Below are 15,531 nucleotides of genomic sequence, written 5' to 3'. Positions count from 1 at the left end.
TATCTTTTGAGTGGGGTGAAAGACAACAAAAGGCTTTTGATGATATCAAGACTAGGCTCACCCAAGCTCCCATTCTTGCTCTTCCAAACTTTGAGAAAACTTTTGAGCTAGAATGTGATGCTTCTAGGGTGGGAATAGGTGTGGTTTTGTTACAAGAAGGTCATCCAATTTCCTATTTTAGTGAAAAACTAAATGGTCCTTCTCGTAACTATCCCACCTATGACAAAGAGCTATATGCTCTTGTGCGAGCTCTTCATACTTGGGAACATTATCTTGTGACAAAAGAGTTTATTATCCATAGTGATCATGAAACTCTCAAGTATTTGAAGAGCCACCTCAAATTGAATAAAACCCATGCAAAGTGGGTTGAGTACTTGGAACAATTCCCTTATGTTATCAAGTACAAGAAAGGGAAAGCTAATGTGGTGGCTGATGCACTATCAAGGAGATATACTCTCTTAGCCAAGCTGGGGTCCTAAATTCTTGGATTTGACAACATATGTGACTTGTATATTCATGATCCCTTCTTTGCTACCATTTATCATGATTGTCTCACTAAGTCCCAAGGCGATTTTTATCTCTCAAATCGATATCTTTTCAAAGAAGGCTGTCTATGTATTCCTCTATGTTCTCATAGAAAACTTTTGATCAAAGAAATGCATGAGGGGGGACTTATGGGTCACTTTGGGGTTGCCAAAACTTTGGCCATGCTTAAAGAGAAATTATTTTGGCCCATATGAAAAGGGAAATACAAAACCATTGCGCTAGTTGTCTGAATTGTTTGCATGCTAAGTCTAGCGCAATGCCTGCAGGGATGTATACTCCTTTGCCTGTTGCTTCCACCCCTTGGGAGGATATAAGTATGGATTTTGTCCAAGGGCTTCCAAGGACTTCTAGGGGTGTTGACTCTATATTTGTGGTAGTGGACTATTTTTCTAAAATGGCACATTTTATACCATGCCACAAAGTAGATGATACTAGCAACATAGCAAGGTTGTTCTTTAGAGAAGTGGTTCGCCTCCATGGTTTACCCAAACGAATTGTGTCTGATAGGGATGCTAAATTCCTAAGCCATTTTTGGAGGACCTTGTCGTCTAGGCTAGGAACAAAACTTTCTTTCTCTACCTCTTGTCACCCACAAACTGATGGGCAAACCGAGGTAGTCAATAGATCCCTTTCCACATTGCTTAGGGTTTTGCTTAAGGGGAATAATAAATCTTGGGATGAGTATCTTCCCCACATTGAATTTTCTTACAATAGAGTGGTCCATAGCACCACCAAACTCTCACCCTTTGAGGTAGTTTATGGTTTTAACCCTCTCACACCATTGGACTTATTACCTCTTCCAACTTCTTTTGATTTTGTTCATAAAGAAGGGGTTTCTAAGTCCAAGTTCATAAAAGATTTTCATGAGAAGGTTAAACACCAAATTCAAGCCCAAGTTGAAAAGATTGCTCATTCTAAAAACAAGGACAAGAGAGTTTGGTCTTTTAATGAAGGAGATTTAGTTTGGTTGCACTTAAGGAAGGAAAGATTTCCTAATATAAGAAAATCCAAACTTAGTCCCCGAGGTGATGGTCCATTCCAAATCATCAAGAAGATCAATAATAATGTTTATCAATTGGATCTTCCTGCGGAATATGGTGTGCATCCTACTTTCAACATTATTGATTTGGTTCCTTTTGTAGGTATTTTTTATAAAGAGGGTAACAACCAAGATTTGAGGGCAAATCCTCTTCAAGAGGGAGGGGATGATGTGACCCCAACAAGCCCAAGCTCAAGTGCATCAACAAGCCCAAGCCCACATCAAGGCCCAATCACTAAAAGCATGATGAGAAAGATTCACATGTGATGAAGGATTATCTTGTTCCTTTTTAAGATGATTAAATATGGTATGAGTTGATTAAGAAAGCTAAGTGAAATCCCCACTGGACATTAAGATAGCAAGCTATCTAGATGTGAAGGTTCCTTTCACAAAGCTCAAGAGAAGAAGATGATGGATTGATTCAAAACAAAAAGGAAATGGAAAGCACATAAACCATAGAAAATCAAGAACAATTAAAGGAAGAACAAAACATAAAATGGAAAGGAAAGGAATGGTAAAAATGTGAGAAGCACGCCACTACAAGGCTAGGCTAGAAGCCATGGCAACCTTGAAGATGAGTGGATGTGTGCCGCTACTTGCTATGCAAGATAAGGCTTAAAAGTATTCATTCCCAAGGGAGGAAACTCTCACAAATGGTTGAGACACAAGAGTGTTTTTACTTCAAAATGTTCAACCCTTTTACATGTCTAGGAGCACCCCTTATATAGAAGAGTTTAGGGGCCTCTAAGCAAATAAAAGATATCTAAAGATGTCTCTACAAAAACCTAACCCTAGCTTCTAGAAACTAGGTCAAATAAGGTTAGAAAAATGAGAGACAAAAGAGCTAACTATGGTGTGTGCAAGGCTAATTTCGTTCTAGCACAAAAGGAGACAAAGAATGTGTCTCATATGTCTCCAAAAAGGGGTCAAAGTGTGCTAAAAACAAAGGAGACCAAAGGTACATAGGTACACTTGCTTCCTGCCTTTTACTTTATCCTTTATGCCTTTGCTTTACTCTCTCCTCCACATCATTTATGCTCCCCAATCACCATGCACCACCTAGCATTGCATTCTTACTCCTAATTAACCTACAAAGCAAATAAACATAGATTAGCATGTTGGCTTAAGTCAAGTCAACTATAGTCAACAAGTCAAACCGAGTCAAAGGTCAACAAGTCAACTAAAGTTGATTCAACTAAGTCAACTTAGGAAATCAAAAATAGCAAACACAAATGAAAGGGATGAAGGATTAGTGAACTTCCTTTCTAAACATGCTTAGTCTTCTTAAGCATGTGCCTTCATCTTTGGTTGGGGTCAATCCTTCATCATCCTCCCCTTCATCATACTCCCCTTCTTGGAGAGAATTTGACCACAAATTCTTTAAGCCTTTGTAGATGGAGCTTGACTTGATTTAGGGGAGGTTTTGCGCCTCCCTTTTATGAGATCTTGTTCCATCTTTTCTAAGGGTACTACCCCTAGCTTTGGTTAGGCCATCCCTCTTTTCTAGACCACTCTTCTTCTCATGCTTGCGCATTGGGTCTTCCTTTTGAGCCTTTCAAGAGAAGAAAGAATGGTGATGTCCATCTTGCTTTGAAAATCATTTTTTAGAGGCAAGTAACACTTTGGAGGTAACTTGCTCTTTTTCTTTTTCATCTTTTCTCTTATCTTTCACTTTATTTTGGTCCTCATTTGCTTGATTAGGTGAGAGAGGTAGGAGTGTGAACTTCTTGCCTTGGAAGGAGAAAACATAGGTGTTAGCATGGCCATTATAAAAGACTTTTCTATCAAATTTCCATGGCCTACCTAACAAAATATGAGTTTCTTCCATAGGTACAACATCACGCAACACCTCATCTTTAAAATTTCCAATTGAAAAGTTAATGAGGACTTGTTGAGTTACTTTAATGTCTTCCTTCTTAAGCCATGATAGCTTGTAGGGCTTGGCATGAGGGATAGTTTTCAAGCCAAGCTTGTCCACAACCCTTATGCTAGCCACATTTACACAACTTCCATTATCTATGAGGAGGGGACATAGTTTGTCTTTGATATGACACCTTGAATGAAAAAGGTTTTGTCTTTGAGAAGGGTCAAGTTCCTTGGAAACTTGTCTTAGTTGGTGCCTTATCATTAACAATCCACCTTCAAGGGGTTTAATCCTTTCACTTGAAGAAGAAGTGTGGGAAGAAGTACTTTTGGGTGAAGGGGGAGAAGAATGTTCACTCTCTACTTCTTTTTTAAGGTTTAAGGCCATGGTTCTTTTGGTGGGACAATTTGAAGCTATGTACCCATATCCCAAACACTTAAAACATTTTATAGAACTTGTCCTTGTACCTTGAGAAGAATTAGGAGTTTCATTAGAAGGCTTAGACGAATTAGTCCTAGGAGGTGGGTCTTTGGAACTCTTGAGTGGTGACTTATCATGTTTTCTTTCTTTATCTTTCCAAGTACTAGAATAGTAGTCATTGTATGAACCACTCCTCTTGGCCTCTTTTTTCTTTTGCAATTGAGTTTCAACTTTGATGGCCAAATGTAAAACTTTGTCAAGAGAGGAGTACTCATATAACTCTACTAAATCTTGTATGTCCCTCCTTAACCCACTCACAAATCTAGCTACCTTTTCCTCTTCACCTTCAAATTGGAGTCCTACTTTTAGAAGCATGGACTCCATTAACTTGTAATATTCATCCACACACATGGACCTTTGTTGAAGCCTTTGGAGCTTCAAAAGAGTCTCCTTCCTATAGTAGGAAGGAACAAATCTAGCGCGCATCAAATTTTTAAGGTCCCTCCAAGAAGTCGCGAGTGACTCTTGGTTAATATTGTCCATACATAATTGATGCCACCAAGTCATGGCATAATCCTCAAACTCTAAGACTACCAAATCTACTTGCTTTTGATTACTAACTACATGAATGGTAAAAATTTGGTCCACTTTTTGTTCCCACTCAATGTAGATGTTTGGGTCATTTTCTCCTTTGAACTTAGGAATCTTTGGAGTTTGCTTCTCTTGTGATGGATTGCGCCTAGAATGCCATCTTTTCCTAGCCTCTCTTTCTTGCTTTTTAGCTTCAAGCCTTTGAATGTGCTCTTGGATTCTTAGGTCACTTTGCTCCTTATCCTTTCTCAATTGTTCAAAGGCCTCCTTCCTAGACAACTCGAAATCCCGAAGCAATCTCATCAATGTATTGTTTTTGTTTGGAGTAGGTGCATTTGATGAACTTGCCATGATTCCTACAACAAAACACTGAAAGCCAAAACAAAATAAATGAATTAGGGTTTAGACAACATGAAAACCAAGACCAATTCCAACCCAAAATGTAACCCAAGTGTTTAGATCACTCTCCCAAAGTAACAAGGCAAGGCTACACTCAAAGCTCCTCCAAAGGAGTGAAGCAAACACTTTTAAAAACTTGTTCAAAACCTTTCAAATGCAAGACAAGTGATTCGGCCACAACATCCCAGGAGTTTAAAGAAAAGAAAACTACTAAGACAAAACAAAGAACACCTAGTGACAAGCAAGAAAAGCACAAAAACAAGGAAAGCTAAACTCTAAAGAAGAAAAGTTTGAGACAAAACTTTTAACAAGACTAAAACAAGAAAAAGCACATTTTAAAGACTCTATGGAAAGCACTTAACAAACATCTTCAAGTCTTAAATCATGCATACACCAAGAAAGATCATAACCAAGTTAAAGCATGGAACTAATTAGCCAATATCACCCAATTCTCAAGTATGAAAAACTAGTAGCATAACACCTAGTGAAAAACACACTTTTAGTTCACCAAGGAGCAAGATTGCTCTCGGTTTTTAGGCAAATATTGGTGCAAAATTTTTTTTCTTTCCACAACTAGTTTCATTAAATGGTGAGAAAGAGTTTTAGGTGGCTTGGACACTTAGTTCCTCAAGTTTTAGGCAAAATCAATTTCATGGAGCATACATCAAGCAAGACAAAGTGAATGCAAGATTCAAATACTTGGAAAAACAAGAATAAGAAAACTTCAAGTTAACATATGACTCAAGCAAAAGTTAAGCACATTTAAAGACTCAACATGACATACACAAGACACAAACATGTAGCTATCATGCATTTAAACTCATGGATTTGAGGCTCAAAGACTAAGCATCCAAAGACATGTTATCCAACCACATTTAGGAGTAAGAAGAGTAACAAAAATAGTAGCCAAAACTGCCCAACATAACCTAAAAAACGTTGATTCGCGGTGATCTCGGCAGCTCTGACCTTTGCTCACTATTTCAATCATAACTCTCTCCACAAAACTCCAAATGCATTGGTTCTTTTTTTGTTAGAAACTAGACTAACAGAGCTTTCTTTTTACATCAAGAACGTCATTTTTTGATCACTGAGCAGGTCCAGTTTAATCTTTTAAAATCGTGAATAGTTTCTGCCAGCATTATTTTTGTGTGCAATGGAAGTGGATTTGAACCATACAAAGATAGCTACAACAAGACAAGGTTAGCACATGAAAAATACCATATTCAAGATAACCTAGGCTCTAGATACCAAATGATGAAGGATTATGTTGTTTTCTTTTAAGATTATTGAATATGGTGTGAGTTGATTAAGAAAGCTAAGTGAAATCCCCACTAGACATTAAGATAGCAAGCTATCTAGATGTGAAGGTACCTTTCAGAAAGCTCAAGAGAAGAAGATGATGGATTGATTCAAAACAAAAAGGAAATGGAAAGCACATAAACCATAGAAAACCAAGAACAATTAAAGGAAGAAGAAAACACAAAATGGAAAGGAAAGAAATGGTAAGAATGTGAGAAGCACGCCAATACAAGGCTAGGCTAGAAGCCATGGCAACCTTGAAGATTAGTGGATGTGTGCCGCCACTTGCTATGCAAGATAAGGCTTAAAAGTATTCACTCCCAAGGGAGGAAACTCTCACAAATGGTTGAGACACAAGAGTGTTTTTACTTCAAAATGTTCAACCCTTTTACATGTCTAGGAGCACCCCTTATATAGAAGAGTTTAGGGGCCTCTAAGCAAATAAAAGATACCTAAGGATGTCTCTACAAAAACCTAACCCTAGCTTTTAGTAACTAGGTCAAATAAGGTTAGAAAAATGAGAGACAAAATAGCTAACTATGGTGTGTGCAAGGCTAATTTCGTTCTAGCACAAAAGGAGACAAAGAATGTGTCTCATATGTCTCCAAAAAGGGGTCAAAGTGTGCTAAAAAGAAAGGAGACCAAAGGTACATAGGTACACTTGCTTCATGCCTTTTACTTTATGCTTTATGCCTTTGCTTTACTCTCTCCTCCATATCATTTATGCTCCCCAATCACCATGCGCCACCTAGCATTGCTTTCTTACTCCTAATTAACCTACAAAGCAAATAAACATAGATTAGCATGTTGTCTTAAGTCAAGTCAACTATAGTCAACAAGTCAAACCTAGTCAAAGGTCAACAAGTCAACTAAAGTTGATTCAACTAAGTCAACTTTGGGAATCAAAAATAACAAACACAAATGAAAGGGATGAAGGATTAGTGAACTTCCTTTCTAAACATGCTTAGTCTTCTTAAGCATGTGCCTCCATCCTTGGTTGGGGTCAATCCTTCATCATCCTCCACTCCTTGGAGAGAATTTGACCACAAATTCTTTAAGCCTTTGTAGATGGAGCTTGACTTGATTTGGGGGAGGATTTGCGCCTCCCTTTTTGGAGCTCTTGTTCCATCCTTTGGAGCTTCATAATAAGTTACTTCCTATAGGAGGGAGGAACAAATCTAGCGCGCATAAAAGTTTTAATGTCCATCCAAGAAGCCGCGGGTGGCCCTTGGTCATAATTCTTTCAAACTTTATGCCACCAAGTATTGGTATACTCTAAAAATCCAAAAACTACTAGATCAACTTGTGCTTGATCCTTTACATGATTTTCAATGAAAATTTGATCAACTTTAGCTTCCCAATCAAGGAAGATTTTGGGATCACTTCCACCATAGAACTTAGGAATCTTTGGAGTTTGCTTCTCTTGTGATGGGTTGCACCTAGAATGCCCTCTTTTCCTAGGATCTCTTTCTTTCTCCCTAGCTTCAAGCCTTTGAATGTGCTCTTGGATTCTTAGGTCACTTTGCTCCTTGTCTTTTCTCAATTGTTCAAAGGCCTCCTTCCTAGACAACTCCAAATCCCGAAGCAATCTCATCAATGTATTGTTTTTGTTTGGTGTAGGTGTACTTGATGAACTTGCCATGATTCCTACAACAAAAATACTCAAATCCGAGACAAAATAAATGGATTAGGGGTTAGACAACATGAAAACCAAGACCAAATGCAACCCAAAATGTAACCCAAGTGTTTAGATCACTCTCCCAAAGTAACATGGCAAGGCTAGCACTCAAAATCCACCAAAGGAGTGAAGCAAACACTTTTAAAAACTTGTTCAAAACCTTTCAAATGCAAGACAAGTGATTCAGCCACAACATCCCAAGAGTTTCAAGAAAAGAAAACTATTAAGACACAACAAAGAACACCTAGTGACAAGCAAGAAAAGCACAAAAACAAGAAAGTTTAACTTCTAAGGAAATTTTGTTTTAAAGACAAAACTTGAACAAGACTAAAGCAATGAAAAACACTTTTAAAGACTCTTTGGAAAACATTTGAACAAGCCAAGATTATACCTCAAATTATGCATACACCAAGAAAAATCATAACCAAGTTAAAGCATGGAACTAATTTGCCAATATCACCCAAAATCCAAGTATAAAATTTGGTAGCATAGCACCTAGTAAAAATGGCCAAATGGATTCACCAAGCAACACATTAGCTCTTGGCCAAACTGTTTTTGGTCATGAAAATAATTTTTCTTTTCAAAACTAGGTACTTAAGATGATGAGAAGGATATTTTAGGGTGTCTTAAACACTTAGTTCCTTAAAAATTAGGTCAAAATCAATTTCAAGGAGCATGCTACAACAAAAGGCATAGATCTCATGCAATAGCTCAAATACTTAGAAACAAGAATAAGAAAACTCAAAGAAGCATATGACATATGACTCAAGCAAAAGTTAGACACATTTAAAGACTCAACATGACATACACAAAGACACAAACATATAGCTATCATGCATTTAAACTCATAGATTTGACGCTCAAAGACTAAGCATCCAAAGACATGTTATCCAACCACATTTAGGAGTAAGAAGAGTAACAAAAACAGTAGCCAAAACTGCCCAACATAACCTGAAAAACGTTGATTCGCGGTGATCTCGGCAGCTCTGACCTTTGCTCACTATTTCAATCATAACTCTCTCCACAGAACTCCAAATGCATTGGTTCTTTTTTTGTTAAAAACTAGACTCACAGAGCTTTCTTTTGACATCAAGAACGTAATTTTGGGACCACTGAGCAGGTGCAGTTTAATTTTTTAAAATCGTGAACAGTTTCTGCCAGCATTATTTTTATGTGGACCATTCAAAGATAGCTACACAAGACAAGGTTAGAACATGAAAAACACCATATTCAAGATAACCTAGGCTCTAGATACCAAATGATGAAGGATTATGTTGTTCCTTTTTAAGATTATTGAATATGGTGTGAGTTGATTAAGAAAGCTAAGTGAAATCCCCACTGGACATTAAGATAGCAAGATATCTAGATGTGAAGGTTCCTTTCACAAAGCTCAAGAGAAGAAGATGATGGATTGATTCAAAACAAAAAGGAAATGGAAAGCACATAAACCATAGAAAACCAAGAACAAGTAAAGGAAGAAGAAAACATAAAATGGAAAGGAAAGAAATGGTAAAAATGTGAGAAGCACGCCACTACAAGGCTAGGCTAGAAGCCATGACAACCTTGAAGATGAGTGGATGTGTGCCGCCACTTGCTATGCAAGATAAGGCTTAAAAGTATTCACTCCCAAGGGAGGAAACTCTCACAAATGGTTGAGACACAAGAGTATTTTTACTTCAAAATGTTCAACCCTTTTACATGTCTAGGAGCACCCCTTATATAGAAGAGTTTAGGGGCCTCTAAGCAAATAAAAGATATCTAAGGATGTCTCTACAAAAACCTAACCCTAGCTTCTAGAAACTAGGTCAAATAAGGTTACAAAAATGAGAGACTGATGTGACCCCAACAAGCCCAAGCTCAAGTGCATCAACAAGCCCAAGCCCATATCAAGGCCCAATCACTAGAAGCATGATGAGAAAGATTCACATGGGCCACTCACAAGATGATGAAGTCAATCATGGGCTTTTTACATTATTTACATGGGCTAAAGAAATCTCTAAAATATGAGATGATGCATGAAGGAAGTAGTCTAGATTTAAATTGGGCCATTGTTTAGGCTTTGCTTTCAATAAAAGCTAGAACACTTGTTGGGATCATTTGGGCCGAGCCCAATGTGCTACCATTGGCCGAGAGTTACTAGAGTGGCTCTCCTTTTGGATGCAAGCAAAGCATGAACTAAGCAAGGAGCATGTGATGGAAGCATGGTGTGTGTGACTTGGGCAAGGAGAGTGTGATACGCCACTTGGCACCATCTAGACTCATCTACTACATCACATGGTCTACAAACAAGCTTCTTCTCCAAGCTACATTTGCATTTCATCTTTGTTACATTTTCTCTTTATTTGGCCGGGCATGTGCCTATAAATAGAGCCACTCAAATATTGTAATGGTTACTCTTGAATTGCTAATAGATGGTAGTGTTTGAGATCACTCCACACTTCTATTAATTTGAGAGCATACATGGCTAACCTTCTCCTTCATCTCCTCTAGCCACCTTCCATACAATAGCTCTACTTCTACTCTTCATCTTCACCAAATTCTCCATTTCCGAGAGCCTCCTTCCTCTAATTCTCCAATTTCCGCTGCACTTCATCTTCTCCTTATCATTCTCCATGGATTTTCTTCCTCTCCTACTCCAAGGACGTCCATCAGAGACAAAAGAGCCAACTATGGTGTGTGCAAGGCTAATTTCGTTCTAGCACAAAAGGAGACAAAGAATGTGTCTCATATGTCTCCTAAAAGTGGCCAAAGTGTGCTAAAAACAAAGGAGACCAAAGGTACATAGGTACACTTTCTTCATGCTTTTTACTTTATGCTTTATGCCTTTGCTTTACTCTCTCCTCCACATCATTTATGCTCCCCAATCACCATGCGCCACCTAGCATTGCTTTCTTACTCCTAATTAACCTACAAAGCAAATAAGCAAATAAACATAGATTAGCATGTTGGCTTAAATAAAGTCAACTATAGTCAACAAGTCAAACCTAGTCAAAGGTCAACAAGTCAATTAAAGTTGATTCAACTAAGTCAACTTTGGGAATCAAAAATAACAAACACAAATGAAAGGGATGAAGGATTAGTGAACTTCCTTTCTAAACATGCTTAGTCTTCTTAAGCATGTGCCTCCATCCTTGGTTGGGGTCAATCCTTCATCATTAGTAAGGATTGAACCCACAACCAATCAATTAACAATTCAAATAAACATAGATTAGCATGTTGGCTTAAATAAAGTCAACTATAGTCAACAAGTCAAACCTAGTCAAAGGTCAACAAGTCAATTAAAGTTGATTCAACTAAGTCAACTTTGGGAATCAAAAATAACAAACACAAATGAAAGGGATGAAGGATTAGTGAACTTCCTTTCTAAACATGCTTAGTCTTCTTAAGCATGTGCCTCCATCCTTGGTTGGGGTCAATCCTTCATCATTAGTAAGGATTGAACCCACAACCAATCAATTAACAATTCAAGTACATAACCACTCCACCAATTCATATTTCATGATAACTCCTACAATTCTAGGAATTTATCATTACACTACGCATTCAATATATAAGTACACAAAAACGCATAATTTAAATAACATCCAAGTGGCATATATAGGACTCGAACCCAAGTCCTCACACACAGTAATGTACTCTCAACCACTTGAGCTAGTACTTTTCCACGTCATAGTTCCTCACATTAATTGCTTTAAATATTTCTATTACCTGCCATAATTAAATAATTAATTAATTTTCTCGGGTTTTACATTACCCCCACCTTTAAATATTTTCGTCCTCGAAAATAAGACTTACCAGGAAATAAGTGCGGATAGGACTGCCTCATGCGATCCTCCATCTCCCAGGTCATCTCCTGAGTGGTCTCATCCCATAGCACCTTCACGGTCCGGATTTCCTTCCCATGCAGTTGTTTCACTTGTGAGTCTAGAATTCGCACCGGTCTAGTGCTCACCGTCAAATCCTCCCGAATCTGAATATCATCTGACTCCAGTACGTGCGACAGATCCACAATGTATTTCCTCAACTGGGAAACATGAAACACATTATGCAGATTCGCTAAGTGTGGTGGCAAAGCGATCTCAAAAGCTGCAACACCAATTCTCCTCAAAATTTGATAAGGCCCAACAAATCTCGGAGTTAGCTTCCTCGATTTTATGGCCCTCCCAATACCCGCCGTCGGTGTTACCCTGAGGAATACATGATCCCCAGCCTCGAACTCTAGAGGTCGCCTCCTCTTATCTGCGTACGACTTCTGTCTGCTCTGAGTAGCCCTCATTCTCTCTTGGATCGCCCTAACCTTCTAAAAAGTCTGTTGTAAAAACTCGGGACCCAACACCAATGATTCCCCATCTTGGTCCCAACACAATGGCATCCTACACCGCCGCCCATACAACGCCTCATATGGAGCCATACCAATGCTGGTGTGATAACTATTGTTGTATGTGAACTCCACCAATGGAAGCATCCCACTCTAACTACCCATATGATCCAGCACACAAGCTCTCAAAAGATCCTCCAATGATTGAATGGTACGCTCCGACTGCCCATCAGTCTGCGGATGGTATGCAGAACTCATCCTCAACTGAGTCCCCAATGCTGCTTGTAGAGACTGCCAAAAGCGAGATGTGAATCTCGGGTCTCTATCTGACACTATACTGGCAGGCACACCGTGCAACCTGACCACTTCCCGCACGTATAACTCAGCCAACCTGTCCAATGACCACTTCTGATTAATAGCAAGGAAATGAGCACACTTTGTCAACCTGTCCACTATTACCCAGATTGAGTCGTGCCCCTTCACAGACCTCGGCAAATGATTTACGAAATCCATGGCAATATTATCCCATTTCCACTGAGGGATATCCAACGGCTCAAGTGTATCCCCTGGTCGCTGGTGCTTAATCTTGGCCTTCTAACATACCAAGCACGATGCCACAAAGTCAGGAATGTCGGTTTTCATCCCATTCCACCAAAAAGACTGTTTCAGATCCTGGTACATCTTAGTCATACCTGGGTGTATGCTAAGACGGCTTTTATGCCCCTCCTCCATTATTTGTTTCCTCAACCTCCAATTTCCAGGCACACAGACTCTATCCCTGAACCTTAAGATACCATCTGTCCCGATCTTGTAATCTTTCCCCTTCTCAGTCCCAATCCAACTCATGAATTGCTGCAACTCAGCATCATCCTTCTGTTGGTCGCGGATAGTCCCCAACACATCACTAGTCAAAGTCAGAACACTGCATCTGATGGAATCCTCACTCAGTTGTATACCCAGGTTCATATCCCTGAGTTTCTCAATCAACACCAGCTCCTTCACCATCATGGATGAGATATGCATCCTTTTCCGACTCAAGGCGTCCGCAACCACATTAGCTTTACCAGGGTGGTAAAGCAACTCAAAATCGTAATCCTTAAGATACTCCATCCAGCGTCGCTGTCTCATATTTAGCTCCTTTTGATCGAACAGATATTTCAGGCTTTTATGATCACTGAAAACTTGAAATTGGGAGCCATACAAATAGTGTATCCATGTTTTAAGGGCAAACACTATAGCAGCCAGCTCCAAGTCGTGGGTAGGGTAATTTTTCTCGTGCACCTTTAACTGTCTAGAAGCGTAGGCTATCGGCCTCTTCTCCTGCATTAATACACAACCCAAACCCTGGTAGGATGCATCGCAGTATACCTCAAACACCTTACTGGTATCTGGAATAATTAGAATCGGAGCTGTAGTCAACCTCCTTTTCATCTCCTTAAATCATTCCTCGCACTTATCAGTCTAGGAGAAGGGTTGATCCTTTCTAGTGAGTTGAGTTAATGGACTCACCATTTTAGAAAACCCTTCTACAAACCTCTTGTAATACCCAGCCAATCCCAAGAAGCTTCTGACTTCTGTTACAGTTTGAGGTCTCTCCCATTTCAACACTGTCTCAATCTTGCTCGGGTCCACTGATATACCATGCGAAGAAATTACATGTCCTAGAAACTGCACCTCGTCCAACCAGAATTCACATTTAGACAATTTACCGTACAACTGGTGTTCTCTCAACACTTCCAACACAACTCTCAAATGACCTACATGTTCATCCCTGGTCCGAGAGTAGATGAGAATATCATCTATAAACACCACCACAAATTTATCCAGATAGGGCCTGAAAATGCGGTTCATATAATCCATAAAGACAGCTGGAGCATTGGTCACTCCGAATGGCATCACGACATATTCATAATGCCCATATCTCGATCTGAAAGTTGTCTTCTGGACATCCTCTGGTTTGACTAAGATCTGATGGTAACCCGATCTTAAGTCAATCTTGGAGAATACACCCGCCCCTCTCAGCTGGTCGAGCAAATCATCAATTCTCAGTAATGGGTATTTGTTCTTTATCGTCAATTTATTCAATTGCCGATAATCAACGCACAGCCGAGAACTCCCATCTTTTTTGTTTACTAGTAACACCGGGGCTCCCCACGGTGAGGCACTAGGTCGAATGAATTTCTTCTCTAGCAAGTCTTCTATCTGTTTCATCAACTCTGCTAGTTCAGCTGGTGCCATTCTGTACGGTGCCGCCGACACTGGACCTGCTCCATGGATTAGATCAATTGAGAAATCTATATCCTGGCTGGGTGGTAACTCAGGTATCTAGTTTAGAAATACGTCGGCGAATTCATCCACCACTGGTATCTTATTGATCTACTCTTCTGTACTCATCTTCTTCTCCTAGGCCACTATCACAAAACAAGTAGACCCCCTCTTCATCTCTTTCACTGCCTCTCCAGACGTCACCAACTCTATCTCCTTTGTTTCTGGGAACACAATTCTGCACCGTCCACAATCAAGTACCACGTGGTTGGTGGACAGCCAGTCCATCCCCAATATTACCTCCAATCCCTCCAAGGGCAGGCAAACGAGGTTCACCTTGAAGTGTCTGCCCTCTACCTCCATCAAGCATCCAACACAGGCTAGATTGGTTGAAACCTGTCCAGATGCTGGTGTAGAGACCATCAACTTGCATCCCAGATCACGAGGAGACAATCCCAATCTCTCCATACAATCATGAGATATGAAGGGGTGCGAAGCTCCTGAGTCAAACAATACCAACACATTGTTACCAAAAAGAAAGCAGTGGTCTAAAATCAAGTTACATGACCAGGTGGCCTCAGTGCTGATCATGGCGAAAACCCGGCCTGGTGCTCTCGGTCGATCAGAAGAAGATGGTGAAGGTCGCGATCCTGGAGTGCTTTTCTTATTAGGGCATTTGTTGGCGAAGTGTCCTGGTTGGTCACAGGCATAGCATTTACGAGTGTTCACCTCCATATTTATAATATCTCAGTTTCTGTGAAGATACAACTGGTCTACTATAGGGCTTCTTCTGTTGTCTACCCTCAACACCGCTCTTTTGAGTGCGGTTGACCCGGCTGGGTCCCATCTCTAGCTGTTTGACACTCTTGGCTTGCTCCACCAAGACCGGAAACTCTCGTACCCTCAACGGTACGATAAAACGCCTCAGCTCATGTTTGAGGCCGCCCTCAAACTTCCTGTAGTGCCACTCCTCAGTCTTTGCGAGTAGAATCTCGAGAGGTACTCAAACCTCTCCACGTAGTCCTGCACCGACAGATTTCCTTGCTGCAGGGTGAGAAACTCCGCCTCGCGCTCATGTTTAGCGCTGTCAGGGAAGTATTTCTCCAGGAACC

The 15,531-nt window shown here is 40.0% G+C and overlaps 2 protein-coding genes across 2 annotated transcripts; both read right to left on the bottom strand.

Annotated features, from left to right (window-relative positions):
* Nucleotides 1-11,581: 11,581 nt before the first annotated feature.
* Nucleotides 11,582-12,112, bottom strand: LOC114165347 (uncharacterized). Its single transcript, XM_028049993.1, has one exon. The coding sequence runs from the start codon at nucleotides 12,110-12,112 to the stop codon at nucleotides 11,582-11,584; it is 531 nt and encodes a 176-aa protein (XP_027905794.1).
* A 2,445-nt stretch (nucleotides 12,113-14,557) lies between these two features.
* On the bottom strand, nucleotides 14,558-15,154 carry LOC114165346 (uncharacterized). Its single transcript, XM_028049992.1, has one exon. It carries the CDS (start codon nucleotides 15,152-15,154, stop codon nucleotides 14,558-14,560), a length of 597 nt encoding a protein of 198 aa, XP_027905793.1.
* Nucleotides 15,155-15,531: the final 377 nt, after the last annotated feature.

The sequence above is a fragment of the Vigna unguiculata genome, chromosome 10 (genome assembly GCF_037176805.1).
Source record: "Vigna unguiculata cultivar grain cowpea cultivar isolate G323 ecotype 2 chromosome 10, ASM3717680v1, whole genome shotgun sequence".
NCBI classification, from domain to species: domain Eukaryota; kingdom Viridiplantae; phylum Streptophyta; class Magnoliopsida; order Fabales; family Fabaceae; genus Vigna; species Vigna unguiculata.
Note: the sequence above shows the minus strand (reverse complement) of the source record. Positions and strands in the feature narration are given on the sequence as shown.